Source organism: Sphaeramia orbicularis, chromosome 21 (assembly GCF_902148855.1).
Source record: "Sphaeramia orbicularis chromosome 21, fSphaOr1.1, whole genome shotgun sequence".
Classification (NCBI taxonomy): Eukaryota; Metazoa; Chordata; class Actinopteri; order Kurtiformes; family Apogonidae; genus Sphaeramia; species Sphaeramia orbicularis.
The window spans coordinates 32,945,907-32,965,137 of record NC_043977.1 but is presented as its reverse complement, the minus strand read 5'-3'; the positions used below and the strand labels follow the sequence as shown (position 1 = coordinate 32,965,137).

Sequence of the window (19,231 nt, the reverse complement as noted above, 5' to 3'; positions counted from 1 at the left end):
TTTTGGTTATTATCAAGAAAATCATGGAAAACGGCTAGATATCAACTCTGAAATTAAACTCTTATGAGCTATTTTTGTTGTTACCATTATATTTGTCCAAACAAATGTACCTTTAGTTGTACCAGGCATTAAAATGAACAAGAAATTGAAGAAAACAAAGTGGGTCTGAAAACACTACTGGTGTTTAAATTAACAATCCAGAAGTAGGAACTCCATTGGTTTATTTATTTATATGAACAGGAAATGCATTAAGAGTTGAACAGGGTGAAAATAAGCTTATATTACAAATCAAAGATCATTTTCTTTACCGTTTGACGTTATTTGAGTTAATAAGATTTTCTGTACAAAATTCTAAGTCCTTCAACCTTTTGATTTTCTTGGATGCTTTTAATTTGTGTATTTCTCACTAAGAAAATTTTGTTTCGACTGCAATTAATGCAAGTTTCTTTGTTAACGCAAACATTTAATTTACGTTTTGCCAGATTTAGCAATTTATAAGGGAAGGCCTTTTCCACCGCTGTAGTGGAGAAATAAAGATCCTTCAAGTCAAAGTGAAATGTGACTCAAAATCATGCCAACATTTTGATTTAGTATCTTGAAACAAGGACAAAAATCCTATCCAAAAAAAATGACAGCAGGGGTGTCAAATATATGGTGTATGGGCCAAAACCTGCCCGCCAAAGAGTCCAATCCAGTCCCCAAGATGAATTTACAAAGTGCAAAAATGACACTGAAGATATTAACAGTCATGGGTGTCAAACTTGTTTTAGTTTCAGGGTCTCATACAGAATGTATGTGATCTCAATTGAAATAATAGCATAATAACCTATACATAATCACAACTCCAAATTTTCTTCTTGGTTTAATGCAAAAAAAAAAAAAAAAATTAAATTAGATTATGAGAATATTTACATTTACAAACTATACTTTCACAATAAAATATGAATAACCTGAAGAAATACGAAGAATGTGAGATCTCTTAAGAAATACAAGTACAATGTTAACAATATTAAGAATATTACTAAATGTTTTGTGCTTTTGTAGATCCACTGTTTTAATAATAAACTGAGATGTAATATTGTTGAAATTGCACTTCTTTTTAAAAAAAAAAATTCTGGTTGTACGTTTATTATTTTCATAATATAATTTTAGTTTTTTCACTCTGAAACAAAGACAAACATTACTATGGTTATTATTTTCCATGCATGCATGAGACCACATCTGGCCCCTGAAGTAACAGGATTCTGACACCTCTGTATCAGAGTATCTCAAAAAATTGGACTATTTGATAAATATGTCATTATTTTCACATGTCGTTATTATATGTGACAGTTTACATTTATATTTTCTTTATCAGCCATTATGAGCAGGAATAAAAACATTTTTCATGTTGCTTGCTTAGTTCCACCATCACTCTAAAGGTCAGAAAGCTTTGCTTTGATTATTGAGAAGCTGGAGCAGATAAATACTGGAAATTTCATCGTCAAGCCTTTGTGAAACCATGAACTGCTGGTTGAACTGGGTGGACAGGACATCACGGGGCAGCTGAAGCTGAGGCGCTGATGGGCAGAGACTCATAGGCGTCCGCATCCCTGTTCTGGACCGATGCAGCCTGGAGAGGACACACATGAAGGTGAAGATCTGTACTGAGGAGCCCAGGGTTTTCCCAGTTTAACAGTTTAACCCTTTCATACATACTGGTCACTACAGTGGACAGTTATTCTACAGCGGTTCTCTTGTATATTCATGGGTTTTGTTGTTTTAATTCCATATCAGCTGACACAGTGGACACTTATGCATCATCCCAAATACTGCAATTCAGACCATTACTGTAACTTTGCTGTTCTTGATAAACCTGATCTGCACTAACATGTTCTAGTGTAAATCAGTTACTAGTTTTTATTAGACTGTGATTAACAGTTTTCTTAAACAAAAAGGGGTTTTCTTGGGTATCATTTCCATAAAGTGGGAAATAACTAATATTAGAGTATGTTAAAATATGGGAAAACATCAGATTAACTGCATGAAAAATGTTTTTATTTCACAGTTTTCATACAGTATGTCACATTCTGTTATTGTGTTTTAAATACATGTTTCTCTGCTTCAGAAATTAAACGCATGCTGTCCAGCTGAGGGGACATTTTTGTAACTCCATAAAAAATAGGTTCATTAAAAAAATGTCAATTGCATTTTTTTTTTCCACGCCTAAAGAGGAATAAAAACACTCAGAAAAAAAAAAAAAAAAATCTTGACTAAGATTCTCATAATTCATGCATCAAAGGGTTAAAGAAACCCAGGAAATATTCTGTCCAATCTTATTACCCTGCCCCCCCCCAAAAGGGAAGCAAGGGGTATTGTTTTTGGTTGGTTTTGTTTGTTTGTTAACACCCTTGCAGCAAAACTATTGTTTGAATTCATACCAAATAGGGTTTATAGATTGCCAGTGATTTAGAACAGATCTGATTACATTTTGGGAAAAGTAGGTGAAAGTTCACTTTTTTTTTCTTCTTTTCTTCTTTTCCCCAATTTACTTACAGGGTGGGGAAGCAAAATTTACAATATTTTGAGGCAGGGATTGAAAGACAGTGTATGACCAATTAGTTTATTGAAAGTCATGAGAATTTATTTGCCACAAGAAAACTGACATAATAGAAAATGTTTTTATTCTATGTGTCCTCCTTCTTTCTCAATAACTGCCTTCACACGCTTTCTGAAACTTGCGCAAGTATTCCTCAAATATTCGGGTGACAACTTCTCCCATTCTTCTTTAATAGTATCTTCCAGACTTTCTCGTAATAGTTTTGCTCATAGTCATTCTCTTCTTTCCATTATAAACAGTCTTTATGGACACTCCAACTATTTTTGAAATCTCCTTTGGTGTGACGAGTGCATTCAGCAAATCACACACTCTTTGACGTTTGCGTTCCTGATTACTCATATGGGCAAAAGTTTCTGAAAAGGTATGGATAATAGTGTTAGGTATGATTATGACATCAATAAATGTTTGGTTTCAAAACAATTGACGTAGTGCCTGCTGAGAAAAAACAACTAAATGTTCATTGTAAATTTTGCTTCCCCACCCTGTATATTGGGCAAAATTTCAAATGTCTGTTTCAAATGGGGTTTATAGATTGTGCCAGTGACCCAGAATAGATGTGGTTACATTTTGATGATTTTAAGATGATCTCATTTTAACCCATAAAGACCCAAGCCTCCACTGGTGACCAAAACCACCTGCTGACCTAAAAGGTTTAACACCTGTTGATCCACTAATTTTATCAGTATGCATAAAATTATTGGTGTAAAATACAGTTATTCGTCTTTTCATGCTCATCAGATATGACTCCTTTGGACTTTCAGTAATGAACGTGGAAACACTGTCATCTTCTACAGCATTGATTCACCAGTAAAACCCATGGAGTTTGATAAATAACAGAGAGTAGACACACTAGTTTTTATGTTCAGTTAATGCAGTGTTTCTCAAACTGTGGGGCGGGTCCCCCAGGGTAGGTGGGAAGACTTGCCAGGGGGGACATGGGATCACTCCTGGGTGTTTTTTTTTTCTTCTTCAGGTTAGCACATGTAGCAGGTGGAACTAATGTTTTAGTGTTGGAGCACCCTGGACTCATTTTAGGGACGTACAACAAACAAATCTAGTCCCATGGTGATCTGTGACTAGACAAGACAAAGAGTTTAGGTTTGGACAATGGACAAGGATTTTACTGCAGTGTTTCTGTTTTTGCACAGTTTATACAGTTTGCACTTTAATGTTCTGAGATGTGCAGTGTAAATGGGCTCATTGCAGCCACTGATATTGTTAAAATCTTTATTACCAAAAATTAGTTTGTTGTTCTAAAAAAAGTAACTTTATTGTCATAATTGTAAGATGATTGCACATTTCCTATTTTTATTTGAAAAAATATTACCTCAGGGAGCAGTCTGGTTGAGTTTATTTGTATTATTCAAGCAAAAATCTGAGTTATTTTTAATTTGTACAACAAATTATTCAAGGAAAAGCAAAAAGTATTTTTACAATATTGATGTTTCTTTCAATAAAAGTTGTAATTGCACCACTGTTGCAATGTTGTTGGGGTTGAGGGGGTCCTGGAGATTTATCATCCTCCAAAGGGGGGCCAACAGAAAAAGACTGAGAACCACTGAGTTAATGTTAACTTTGCTGAAAAAGTCACTTTTTCCTCAGTTTTCTCTATTTTGATGTAATAACCTTTGAATAACTCTGAGAACATCTAAATCAGGGGTGTCAGACTCATTTGAGTTCAGGGGCCACATACAGCCTAATATGATTTATAGTGGGCCAGACCAGTAAAATAATAGGATAAAAACTTACAAATAATATCAACTCCAAAGTTTTCTTTGTTTTTGGGTGAAAAAAGTAACATTTCGTAATGAAAATGTTTACATCTACGAACTGTACTTGAACATAACAGAAAAATATAGCAACAACCTGAAAATTCTTAAGAAAAATAAATGCAATTTTAACAATATTACACCTTAGTTTATCATTTATGTATGTGCATCACAACTTACAGATCACAGTGGATCTACAAATACACACAACATTTAATAACAGAATATTATTAAAGTTCCACATACTTCTCTTTAGACATTTCAGGTTCATATTTGACCAACAAAGAAAAATATGCAGTTTTCATTGTTCATAGTTTATTAACCTCCTCAGAACCAGGAAATGTCAGCAAAGTACCAGCTTTTTTTGTTTTTTTTATTAAATAAGTCCCTATATTGGAAACATCATGATGCAACAGTTTTTTCAGATGCAGTTTTTATTTTTTATTTTTTTAAATAAGTGCAATTTTAACAATATTACACCTTAGTTTATCATTTATGTATGTGCATCACAACTTACAGATCCCAGTGGATCTACAAAAACACAAAACATTTAGTAACAGGCAGAGTCGTGGTACAATTCCACAGACTTCTCTTAAGAAGTTTCAGGCTGTTCTTATTTGTTCAGGTTGTTCACATTTTTTGTAAAAGGCTCGTCTGTTTTCATTATTAATAGGTTGTTATGATAGTATTTTACTGGTCTGACCCACTTTAGATTGAATTGACCTAAAATTATTTTAACATCCTTGCTTGTTTATATCTTCAGTGTAATTTTTGCATTTCACAAATTTATCCCACGGGCCAAATTGGACCCTTTGCCGGGCCGGTTTGGCCCCCGGGCCGCATGTTTGACACCTGTGATCTAAATGAAATATGGTGAATTAAATACAGGAAAATACATGGTTTACAGTGGAAAATGGAAAATCCAGAGGATAATATTACAATGAATGGTGATAAATCACTTAGGAAAGGTTAAATGGAATGAAAATTTCATTTGGGAACTGCAGCAAAAGTAGCCCTGGGCCTTTATGGGTTAAGAAGGAACAGAAATTTGTGAAACCATAAAAGAACATTTAATCCTTGAGTTCATCAGCATAAACACATTTGTAGAGTGTGGTTTTCACTGAACAGGAAGGACATGAAACATGGTGGTAACATTACTTACCTCACGTTTCTTTTTCTTAGGACCTTTATTCTGGAGATTGAAAATAACACATCGATGTATCAGAGGTCTGACCAGATGAGACGGTGACTTTTTAAAGCTTTAATCCTCATAAAACATGACTCACTTTTTGTTTGGTGTGGTCAAGGACCTGGTAAGGGTCCGAATCCTCTGGCCTGTTGAGCTCCTAAAGCAAAAAGGAAATATTGATTTAGAAACAAAAAAAAATGATAGAAAATACTTCAGAGTTCAGCAGCAGAGTCATATTTAGGCTGTAAAAGGCTCCTACCTGGTAGATGCCTTCTGCTACCTGTTTATCAAGTAAAAAAAAACACAAAACAAAGTGAAACTGAGCTTAAACATATTCACGCAAATACATTGACATGAAAAGAAAGAATTGAGAAATAACAGCCAAGAATTTGTTTTACCGTAGATGTTGATGGGCTGCAAAACTACACAGAGTAAAGAAGAAGAAGAAAAAAGATCAAATGAGGACAATCACAATGTGTCTTCATGTTCTTTTATCTCAGTTATTCTGTTGTCTTTAACTTTTACATTTGTTTTATAGAACACACACTGTAAAGCTGAGTCCATGTTTTCTGATCAGTTCTGCAGTGATCAGTCGATTAAATCATACATCACATAAACATAAAATGAATCAGCTATTTTGATCATTTGTTAAATTTAGGTATTTTTTGCATATTTGAAATAAACTAAACTAAACTGAAAAAACAAAACAAAAAAACAAACAAACCCCAAAAAATTCTTAACATATCAACCCTCCGGTATCCCGTCCAGCAAGGCCCTTACTAAGGACCAAGTTTTCCTTTTTGGCAAACTTGTGGAATAATGTCAAAAAAAGATTTCATACAGTTTGTTTTTAATTCTTTAACACTTTTTTTCTATTTCATCAACTTGAGCTGTAAATAAAAATACCAAATACTCAATAATTGTCACATTTTTTAACCCTTTAAATGCCGTGTTTGTAATGTAAACAAACCATTTTTTTGGATGCAAAAAACACAATCATTTCTCTTTTTTTTTTTCAATATACCACATAAAATTGGGTTACATATTATTTGATTTTTGCAGCCTGGCACATGTCAGTGATTAACAGCAACACTGGTTAATTTGCATTATTATTTTTGGCGCTAGGTCAAATGTTCATAAATACTAGCATCTGTCACCAAGTGTGCCAAAAAGGCACACCTATAAATCAAACTATTAAATATTATATATTGATTGATTTTGCTGCTCTAATTTGATTTTATTTTTGTAAATCAAGGTCAAATGGAAGAAATAGTGTGTTTTAAGCACACTTGGGAGGCAGATGCTAGTCTTGTAATTTTCTTTTGTTTACAATGTGCAAATTTTAGTTGGTGGCCAGAATTTTAAAGATCATGCAAAAATGAACAACTTTTGAATTCTAATCTTATTCAAATTGTGAAAAATAACATGAAGTTTTTTAACAGGAAGTGCAAACTGTGCCTAAAAGGCGCACCCGGATACCGAAGGGTTAAGTCCAGCTTCAGAATGGAAGGACTGTTTTGGAAGCATTCACTGGACAGAAAATATTATTTAAAGACATGATAAGATAGTGTGTTTTGTAGATGGTATTTGACAGATTAAACTAACAATAAATAACTCAAAACAAGTTACAGCCTCACTATTTACTACTGGGTTTGTCAAAAACAAACAAACAAACATACAAACACAAAAATGAAAATTAAAAATAAAGTAAAACAAAACAAGCAAAAATGGAAGACAAAAAAATAAAGGAAAACAAAAAGAAACAAACAAAATAACAAAACAAACAAGAACAAAACAAGCAAAAAATAAATAAAAACAAAACAAACAAAACAAAAACACAAAAATAACAAAACAAAATAAAAAAACCAAACAAATACAAAATAACAAAAATGCAAAACAAAACACAACAAATACATTAAAAAAGCAAATCAATCACCTTTTCTTTCAAGAAGAATGCAGTGACAATCAAACAGTAAACGATCAGAACCCCATCCAGGAAATAACAGACCATGGGTTCTTTGAAAACAAGCCCTGCACAACAACAACAACACACAGTTAATGCATATTATTCACCTGCATCAAATAGTCGATCAGTCAAACACAGGCGTTAATCAGTCAGTACTGTTGTGATTTTATTCATGTTTTATGTTCAGTATCCTTTATGTCTTCAGCTGATGGAATCTGCATTTCCCTCCATAAGTAAAGTTTAACTGTAAATAAATCATAATGAATGAAGTGCATCTGTGTTTTTTATTAGTGCTATAAACCAAACACTGACAGAAAAATCTGTGTTGGAAATAAACTCAACGCAGTAAAACATTTCAAGAATCAAAGACATGAATGAATATGATTGATCTCAGCTTTAATGACGCCACATTTAATACTGTTTTTTTTTTTTTTTTACTGTGTTTTTGTGTTTATTTATGGTTACACACTAATACCGACAAACTCAAACTAAAGATCACAACATGGTCATATTGAGAAAATGAAAATACATTCAAAACTTCCACATTTAAAATTTTTACATCGTTTTTGTCTTGTTTCATCATACATAGTTTTTCGTTTTCTTTTTGTTGCATCCTTTCTGTTATTTTTCTTTCATGTTCAGTTGTTTAAAACATTTTTTTATTCGTCAGTTTTCATCTTGAACATTATTTTCGTCTTGTGTCTTTCATCACTCGTCAATTTCATTCTGCATCTTTTATGCTGTTTTCGTCTTGTTCCATCTTTTACTTTTTTTTTTTTTTTTTTTTTGCCTTTTTCATCATTTTTATCTCTCCACATGTTCACATACAACGTAAACCCACAAATACTTGTTTGGTTGCTTCAACTTTCACCCAGGACAAAAAAAACAAATCAACCTTTAAGTTGCAAAGCCAATCGCAGTAATAAATATTTATCTGGTATGTTTTATAATTTTTTTTCCCCTCTAAATTTGTAAGACTGAATTTGTGCTATACACTTAAAAAAAAATCCCATTGTTTTTACAGAAAAAAAACTGGCAGCTGTGGTTACCAGATCAATACTGTAAAAAACACATCAAACCGTAAATATATTTATGGAGTAACGTAAACATGTAAACATATATATTTAACATTGGATTTTGGTGATATTTACATGTTTAAACTGTAAAATTTACCTTTTTATTACTTTTTTTATTTTAAAAAGAGTGTGAGAATAGGCTGTTATTTCAACATTATATTCTCGCAATTTAAATGGCACCACATAGTTTTTCAATTTACAGTTTTATTTTCTCAAAACAATAGAAATACATGATTTTTACATACATATCTGGTTTTGTTAACATACTCTTCCTGCAAAAGCTATATTTCATTTAATCGTTAACATAAAAATAATTTTCAATCAAATAATAATTTTCAAATAAACAACTTTGCACGCTATTTATTGTATTTAATTTCTGTATTTTTTATGATGCAATTTTATAACTTTTTAGTGTTAATTCTACGGCCATTTTTTACAGTGTAAATGGCAGATAAAATAAAGGAATGAAATATTTTAATTCATATTTGCCTCTTTCATTAGAAACTGTGTGTCATAATCTGTATAAATGGATTAATATTTTAAATACACATCTAATAATTTTTCTCTGTTTTTAGAAGTGTCTTAAATATTCTCAAATTTTCCTAAAATAACTGCTTAAGTCTTTTTTTTTTTTTTTTAAACAAAAATTACCTTTTTGCCTAAATCACCAAATAATAGATTTCTAGTTAGTTTTTTTTTTTTTTTTTTTTTTTTTTTTTTAATGTTTCCTGAAAAAATTACTTTGGCAATTATTTTAGGAAGGTGAAGATATGTAGCATAGATTATTATCTCATACCGTGTCCCAAGCCTGGGTTTTAAAGTACATTAAACTTAAATAACTCTGATCTGTGTTACACACTGTACACTACGCACCTTAGCTTCACATTGTGTCTTTTACTAGAGTTTTTTTTTTTTTTACTGGACTTTTTTTCTCCTATGTATTTTAGTAGTTTATTGCATGCCTTATTCTCCTGAGTTTGTGAATACTGCTGGAATTTATGAATTTCCAGCTGGGATGAGCAAATTATCAATATAATCTAATCTTAAGACTGTTCTAAATACAGACATACTTCACAAAGTAAATTACAATAAAAGTACAATTTTGCTTCCAACTTTCAGACTTATCTTTGACAATAAATTATCTTTATCCAGCATTGTTTTGACAGTGGATTTGCCACAGAACCTTTGCTGCGTAAGTGAAATAAAGTATTTTATGCAAGTACTTTTTGGTGTATTTGTGCCACAGGTGTCAAACACGTGGCCCGGGGGCCAAAATTGGCCCGCCAAAGGTTCCAATCCGGCCCGCGGGATGAATTTACAAAGTGAAAGTTAGGGCATCAAACTCAAAAATAAAATTGTAATAACCTATAAATAATGACAACACCAGTTTTTTCTCTTTGATTTAGTACAAAAAACATTAAATTATGAAAATGTTTACAGTAACAAACTATCCTTTAAAAAGTGAATAACTTGAACAAATATGAACAACCTGAAATGTCTGAAGAAAATTAAGTGTAATTTTAACAATATTTTACCTGTTACTAAATGTTTTATGCCTTTGTAGATCTGACCTATAATGGACATGTATGAATTATAAGTCAAGGCATAATACTGATAAAATTGTACTTATATTTCTTAACAAATTCCATTTTTTTCCAGGTTATTCACATCCTTTTTGTTTGGATAGTTTGTAAATGTAAATATTGGCATAACTGAATTTTATTTTTTGCACTAAAACCATTTGGAGTTGCCATTATTTATTGGCTATCATGTTATTATTTTACTGGTCTGGCCCACTTCAGATTAAATTGGGTTGAATGTGGCCCCCGGAAGAAAATGAGTTTGACACCCCTGATTTATGCAGTTTCTTATAATATCCTCCTGAGACCCAGGAAAGTAAAAGTTTTAGCTTTTTTACATTAAATAATTATCTTGATTAGAAACAGCATAATGCAACAGTTTTTTCAGATACATTTTTTATGCAATGGACAATATTTTTTTTTTTTTTTTTTTTTTTTTTGTAGTAGAGCTGTGAAACTCTTGTCTGTTACAGAGAGCAAAAATTCATTGTTGAGTCTGCAAAGGATATTATTTCCAGTTCCTTTGAGTGATTTAAGTCTGACAATGCAACGAGTGAACACAAAAATAGCTCATAGGGCTTTGTGAATGTGTGTTAGTGACGTACGATGCAGAACATCCATTTAGCTGCGTGGAAAAATCACCATACTGACACACATGCGAACATTGAGCAAGACCCCTCAGACAGGAAATAAAAAACTTCATATCTGCAATTCATCACATCGAGTGTCTTCCTGTCAGAGAGATGGGTCGCTCTGAGGTTTTGGCGTGGCGTGTTTATCGAGCTGTGGTTGGAAACACTAGCCATGTTGAAAACGTAGCCAAATGTGGCAGTTTGAGGTGTTCTGATGAAACAGTAATCATCTGCAGTTATCGACTTTTTTTTTTTTTTATCAGTTCTGCTGTTGGCATTAACAAACAAGATAAGATGAGTAAAAACCTTACCGCATATCGATAAATCTCAAAAAATGGTGCAATGTCACGAAACATAATTTTAAAGATGTTTTTGGTCACTGTTTTGTGAACTATACATTTGCTGAAAACATAAGCTTACATGTTAGTGTTGTTTAATTTAACTTTTTATATCAATCTATTAGACCTGCAGTGAATTAAGGTGAAAGTAAAGCTCAGAATGTTCCAGAGATATCAAATATGTCAGGCATTTCTTCAGGGATTTTGGTGAAATGTGTGTGTAATTTCACTTTTTTCTGCTGCCATTTATGTACCTATGTGTTTTATATATGTATGTGTGTAATTACCTCCGCCAAGGAGTTAATTACACATGCTTTTGCCGGCGTTGGTTTGTCTGTCTGTTTGTGTGCAAGATAACTCAAAAAGTTATGGACAGATTTGGATGAAATTTTCAGGAAATGTTGATACTGGCACAAGGAACAAATGATTACATTTTGGTGGTGATTGGGCGGGGGGGGGGGGGGGGGGGGCATGGGGGGGCCCACCGATCTGCCTTGGCGAAGGTCTGCGCTCTCCGAGTGCCTCTAGTTTTAATTGTGTTTTATTTATTTTAACATTTTAACATATTTTATTTGACCTTGAGTGTCCTGAAAGGCACCTATAAATAAAATTTATTATTATTATTATTATTATTATTATTATTATTATTATTATTATGAGTGTATTACAAAATATTTAGAAGATTTTCTTTTGTTAAAATAATGCAACAAGTGGAGAATATGCAGCATTTCACACAATAGATAAACATACAAACAAATATTACATAACATACAAATACATGTGTACTCCTTTTAAACTGCTTGCCAAGTGACCAGTATTACTTACATATCATTAATTCATATAATATATTTTTAATTGTTCATAAAAACACAAATGTTGTACTATTTTCATGGAAGAATTCATCTCTTACTTGTTATAAAATGACCTTGAATGTTTTCACACATCAAGGTCTCGAGGGATATTATTTATACAGTATAACACATTTTGTCATCATCTCTGCATCACAATGAATCTGATTAAAATTCAATATTTTTCCACAAACTCTGTAACTACAACATGAATGACGCATATAAAAAACATCAAATGCTCATATATGTCTCAGTGGAAACACAGTTAAAGTTATTTGGCACTTTAACCCATAAAGACCCAGTGGTACTTTTGTGTCAGTTCCCAAAATAATTTTTCTCTATATTTAACCATTCTTAAGTGATTTATCACCCTTTATTGTAATATTATCCTCTTTATTTTGAGTTTTTGCAATGTAAACCATATATTTTTCCATATTTACCTCTGCCAGGAGGCATTGTGATTGCTTTGCTTTGTGTGCGTGCGTGCTTGTTTGTTTGTTTGTTTGTTAGCAAGATAACTCAAAAAGTTATGGACTGATTTTCATGAAATTTTCAGGAAATGTTGATACTAGCACAAGAAAGAAGTTATTACATTTTGGTGGTGATCGGGGGGGGGGTGCAGATCTGTCTTGGCAGAGGTCTGCGCTCTCCGACTGCTTTTCTTGTTAATTCAGTGATTGTGTAGATGTTCATAAAGCTCAGAGTAAATTCAAAGTTTCTTATATCAAAACAGAGAAAACTGAAGAAAAAGTGACTTTTTCAGCAAAATATATCATTAACTGAACATAAACCCAGTGTCTCCATCCACCGTCATTTATCAAACTCCATGGGTTTTACTGGTGATTCAATGTTGTAGAAGATGACAGTGTTTCCGCGTTCACTATGGAGCCTCTGAACGTCCAGATGGGTCATATCTGATAACCATGAAAAGATGACAAACTGCACTTCACACCAATTATTTACATGTATGGATAGGATTAATGGATCAACAGGTATTAAATATTTTAGATCAGTAGATGGTTTTAGTCGCCAGTGGATGTTTGGGTCTTTATGGGTTAAAAACACTACACATCATTGGCTAAAACACTGAGTATCAAACAGCTCAGAGCATTTGGATAATTTCACAAAACCATAGAGAGATAGAGTGAAAAACAATGAATATAAGCAGAAAGTAAAGTAAACATGGGTTATGCTATTGAGAAGCTTTTTACTGATTTAAAAAATCTTTACAGTCAGTTTACATCAGTAAATGGTTCTGATGGTCAGTGGCTGTTTTGGTCTTTATGGGTTTTGTGAAATAACAGTTATTTAATATGTCGACCAACATGATATAAATATAAGACACAGCTTTAAAAAGTGCCTCTGCAGGGTGCATTGTAGCTATAAATATCTTTTTTTGTGTGTCATAAACTAACTGCAATGGAAAAGAAACTTAAAATAGCTCACCTTTCTCTATTACAAAATATATGTAGAAAAACACCTCCTCTCCTTTGTGATGGAAATCACTATGTTTACAAATTTGCTGACATTTTATTCTAATAGCGACTAAAATAAAGGTTTGTGCACAGTCCTGAAGGCCAATGCATGACGACGACATCAGTTTACTTTAGAACACCAATCAGGTCATTCTTTTTTTTTTTTTTTACACATAATACCATTTCAGTCAGTTAAATATGTTTGTTTCTGTCTCACTTACCTGAACATGGTGCAAAGTTGAGGATCAGCACCAACACACCTGCCCACAGTGGACCCATGTTGCCCCCCTCTTTGTCTGGGTCTAAAAAAAAAAAAAAAAGAATGAAGGTTTTGTTTCTTTCTGCTTTTCTTTCTGTCTTTCTTCCAGTCTTTCTTTCCTCCTCGTCTGCTTGCTTCTGGTTGCCTCACCCTTGGTTTGTGCTCCCCTCACTCAGATCAGAGGAAGTGGCTGAACTCACTACCTGCCAATGGACTCCGACAGAGTTGTGAGTACTTCAAACACTACACCCACGCTAAGTCTCACTCACTGGGCTATGCTTAACTAAACCAGTCGCAACCACTTCCTCATAACTCATCACTGATAAGATTCACTGTCTTATTCTAATTATTAGTTTACAGCCAACGACCGCAGACACACAGGTGATCAGATATTAGTGAATATCCATTGTGGCATGGACAACTGGATAAAGAAACAAAAAACCAAAAAGGAATTTGGTGATTTTTTTTTTTTTTTTTTTAATTGAAAAGCTGTTAACACAGTCTTTGTTGGATATGGAAAAAAAACATGAATACATTATCAGTTTCTGCTGGGCGCCTTTCATACACAGTGTTTAGTTAGATGCATCATGTCATGCAAACACCTTTGTAGCTAAAACAGCTTCCAGTCTTATATTTGGGATTTTCTCCTTTTTTTCCTCACAAAAACACCTCTATTTCTTCAGTTTGCTTGCATACCCTACTCTTTTAAGATCTATCCACAGATATTCAATGCTGTTTAAGTTTAACTTTCTGCTCGTATCTCTTGAGCTGGATTTCCAAGTGTGTTTCAGATCATCACCCTGTTGTGGAATCCATAATCTTTTAAGCTTCACTTTTTTTTCTTTTTTTTTCTACATGTGATATTTGTTTCCAGAATTTGCGAGTATTTTGCTAAACCCATTCTTCCCTCTACCTGTGCAGAGTTTCCTGTTCCACTGGCTGGAATACAGCCCCCAAAGCATGACCTATCCACCTCTATGCTTAACTGTTGTTTTCATGAAATACAGGTTCTTTTATTCCAGACACTTCCATTTTAACTTCATCAGTCTACAGCAGGCTTCTGTACATGCTCCACTGCATCTTCTCTGCATCACAATGAATCTGATTAAAATTCAATATTTTTCCACAAACTCTCTAACTACAACATGAATGACGCATATAAAAAAAACATCAAATGCTCATATATGTTTCAGTGGAAACACGGTGAAAGTTATTTTGCACTTTAACCCATAAATACCCAGTGGTACTTTTGTGTCAGTTCCCAAAATAATTTTTCTCTACATTTAACCATTCTTAAGTGATTTATCACCATTTATTGCAATATTATCCTCTTTATTTTGAGTTTTTGCAATATAAACCATATATTTTCCTATACTTAATTCAGTGATCATGTAGATCACAGGGGTCAAAAATGCGACCTGGAGGCCAAATCTGGCCCGCCAAAGGTTCCATTCCGGCCCGCAGGATTTAAGTGCAAAAATTAACCTGAACAGTCAAGGTTGTCCAAATCATTTTGGTTCAGGTTCTACATACAGACCAATGTGATCTCCAGTAAAAATAACAACACAATAACAACAACTACAAATTTTCTTTGTGAAAAATTATGTGGAAAAAATTTAATTACACTGTGAAAATATTTACATTTGCAAAACTGTTCTTTCACAATAAAATGCAAATAAATACTTAAATAAAAACAAAGATGAAAAACCCAAAACGTGCAATTTTAACAATATTCTGCCTGTTACTAAATGTTTGGTGCATTTATGGATCCACTGTGATCTGTAGTTGTGTTAATAATAAGAGATGGAATATTGTAGAAATTGTTCAAATTTTAGTTCCAAACTCCAAAATTTTAACAATATTCTGCGTGTTACCAAATGTTTACGTAACACTGTGTGTAATGTATATGTATAAATAATAAGTTGAGGTGTAATATTGTTAAAATTGCACTAATTTTTCAAATGAAATTTCTGTTTTTTCAGATTATTCACATCTTTTTTTGTAAAATGTAAATATTTTCACAATTTAATTTGTTTTTTTTGTGCTAAAACAAAAAGAAAAACTTGGATTTGTCATTATTTATAGGTTATTAAGTCATTATTTTACTGGTTCTGGCCCGCATGAGATCAAATTGGGCTAAAAATGGCCCCTGAACCAAAATGAGTTTGACACCCCTGATGTAGATGTTCATAAAGCTCAGAGTAAATTCAATTTTTATTATATCAAAACAGACTGACTGTTGTTTTCATGAAATACAGGTTCTTTTATTCCAGACACTTCTATTTTAACTTCATCTGTCTACAACAGGCTTCTGTACATGCTCCACTGCATACTTTTGATGATGCATTTTATGATGAGAATGCAGGATTTTCTCCTACAGACTCTTTCATGTAAACCTCCTTGTACTGGAATGGTTGTCTTAATCTTTTTCGCAGTGAAACAGGGGTTTTGCTTTAGTCAAAACTCTGCCAGAGTGTTCTCCCCTCAGCTGCCATCTATTAACTGTATTTCACACGGTAGAGACTGAACTTTGAAACCATTTTACCCTCTGACTGTGGTCTTCCTCTGCATTATGATAAACAACTTTCATTTTCAGAGTTGTACACAGCTGCTTCAAGGATCCCACAGTAGTTTGTTTGTTCATTCGTTTGTTTGTTGGTTTGTTCGTTCATTCTATCTATCTATCTATCTATCTATCTATCTATCTATCTATCTATCTATCTATCTATCTATCTATCTATCTATCTATCTATCTATCTATCTATCTATCTATCTATCTATCTATCTATCTATCTATCTATCTATCTATCTATCTATCTATGGGTAATATTATGATTTTTTCCTCCATACCCTACAGAGACTACATTTACAAAAAATATATGACCTTTTTTGCATAAAACTGTTTGTTGTTTAAGTTAATATGACGATTGATAACAGTCAGGTTTTACAAAAGAGGAAAAATGCAGTATAAGAAGAGCTAATATGAGACAGAGTGACTTCATAGCAGGATTATTAGATGTACATGTTCTTTTGCATCTTAAAATGACTTTACCTTAATGTCTACGAATGTTTCCCTAGACACGTCTCACTGTAGATCATGATTATTCATTAATAAAACTGTAATGAGTGACTTTATTTCTTTGGAAAGTTAAAGGGATGGTGGCTAAATTTACACAACTGATATAGTTATGATCTTATGGTTACAGAGACGCTGTCAGTGGCGTGAGTCTGAGAGCGATGCAGACAAAACCGCAGCTCATCAAACAGAGTTAATATCCGCTGTTACAGATTATAAACGTGACAGTAGAAAACGTTCCAGGCACTCGATGCATCATGTTTAACCATCACTTCGGAGTTGCAGATGTATTGATTTAACATTTGGGGTTGGTTATACAGCCTCTTAAAGCATCTGTGTACTCAAAATGGTCAAAGGACAGTTGGCCTTGTGATGTATTTCTGTACAGAGGGGTTACACAAGACCTCTGAATCTTTCCAGACCACGTTGTTCTCAGGTTCGCACTGACCTGTGAGGAAACAGAGTCTGGGTTAATTTGTACAATAAGAGGAGACTTTGTTTTGACAACAGAGTGTAAAATGTTGAGGGACAAACTTAAGGGCCTTTAACCCTGTAAAGCCTAAACCATTAAATCATTGACAGAAATGTACAATTCTTTGAAACTGGCGCCTTTATTCGTCCTTCTGAACAACCAAAAAAATTTTTTTTTTCAAATATCAATTTCTATGTATGACTTTCAATTTTGTATCACATTTGATACATCGAGTCTCAAATATTATTATTTTTGAACAAACAAAAACATGATATAACACAAACCTGTCTAACAAATTGATAGTGATTCCTTTTCAAATTTGGCAAAGTTCTGCCACCTTCCTCATTAATGACAACCATGTATCACTGGAAAGGCCTCTGGTAAAGGAATTCCTCCCCCCTGGTGGATTTGACCTAGAAATATTTGTAATAATTTCCAGTTCATTAATTTGTGAAAAGATAAACTTTTAGTAAGCGGCATATTCTTATTTCATTGTACATTTATTTGGGGACATTTTCTGTGAATTTTTTTGTATTTTGTGTTTTTGTCAAAAGGTTAGAGTTCACACAAGTTCGTGATGTCATCAGTGAGCGCGAGAAAAAAAAAAGAAGAGAGAGCTGTAAAGAAGAAAACATGTGTTTGGCAATTGAAATGCAATGTGTAATGTAAACTCCAACACTGAATGGTGGACAATAAAGTTGCCAGAAGGAGGTCAGAGTCATGTCTCTTTGAGGGTGCAACAGATTATCTGTGTATTGCATGTATCTAATTGTATACATCAGGTTTTTCAAGAAAAAAATATCATACTGATCATGTAGAGCAGGGGTCACCAACCCTGGTCCTCAAGAGCTACTGTCCTGCATGTTTTACATGTATCCCTCTTCCACCACACCTGATTCAAATGATAAGCCTATCATCAAGCTCTGCAGAAGCCTGATAATGACCGTCAGGAAGAGGGAAACAACTCAAACATGCACAATAGTAGCTCTTGAGGACCAGGGTTGCTGACCCCTGATGTAGAGGGCTTCAAAGCTCATGTATCAAATATGATATGTTTGGCGTTATAGGGTTAATTACACTCTGGTTTCACATATCCAGACCCACAGATCTCCACAGCTGGTTAGTTCTGATCCAGGTCTACAATCCTGCACTGCCATTCTGGAATAGGGGAGAAGAGTTTTGGTGCACGTGAGGGAGCGCTTTGTGATGTCAAATCCCTATAAAGTAAAAGAAAACAGCACATGAAAAGACATGTCTTTATCAAAACTTGTAATTGTCAGGGTGTAGTTGGACCTCAGAGGTTGTTGTTCATGTTCAGACCAATAATGCACAGGTACTGGAAAAAAAAAAGACTGACAATCCTGACACTACAAATATTCACACTTATTCCGACAGAGTAAATCTAAATCGGACTAATCACACATCATATCTCAGCTTCTCAAAATTAGCTCATCATAGCTCATTAGCAGCTGTTCTTCTCATGGTTAGAAAAAATCACCTTACAGAGATGAGAAAAAAAAACAACTGCTATACATCTGTGTTATATGAAGGATACTGGGGCAACACTGAGCAGAAAAAACAGAAATTTCTAGAGCAAAAATTAGAATAATACACAAATAAAGTTGTTATTTTATAAATAATTAACCCATAAATACCAATGACTGTTTTTGTGGTGACTTCCAAATTAAGTTTTCTCTATATCTAAACTTTCACAAATGATTTATTGCCATTTATTTCTACTGGTATTTCAAATTACTAATTGTCCAATTACAATAGTATCCTCTGAATTTGGCATTTTCAGTAAAAATCTGGTATTTTTCTATATTTAATTTACTGATTATGTAGATGTTCATAAAAGCTCAGTGTAAATTCAACAAAACAGAGAAAACTGAAGAAAAAAAAAAAGACTTTCTCACAAAGACTTTCTCTGTGCAGATCATCATATTAGGCTG

The 19,231-nt window shown here is 33.3% G+C and overlaps 1 protein-coding gene across 1 annotated transcript; it reads right to left on the bottom strand.

Annotated features, from left to right (window-relative positions):
• Positions 1–189: 189 nt before the first annotated feature.
• Positions 190–14,008, bottom strand: LOC115412414 (T-cell surface glycoprotein CD3 zeta chain). The gene is made up of 8 exons (XM_030124937.1): positions 13,882–14,008; positions 13,694–13,774; positions 7,494–7,588; positions 5,956–5,979; positions 5,817–5,837; positions 5,655–5,714; positions 5,531–5,560; positions 190–1,612 (listed from the first exon to the last, which is right to left on the bottom strand). Exons 2-8 carry the CDS (start codon positions 13,749–13,751, stop codon positions 1,535–1,537), a joined length of 366 nt encoding a protein of 121 aa, XP_029980797.1. The 5' UTR covers positions 13,752–13,774; positions 13,882–14,008; the 3' UTR covers positions 190–1,534.
• Between the last annotated feature and the right edge of the window lie 5,223 nt (positions 14,009–19,231).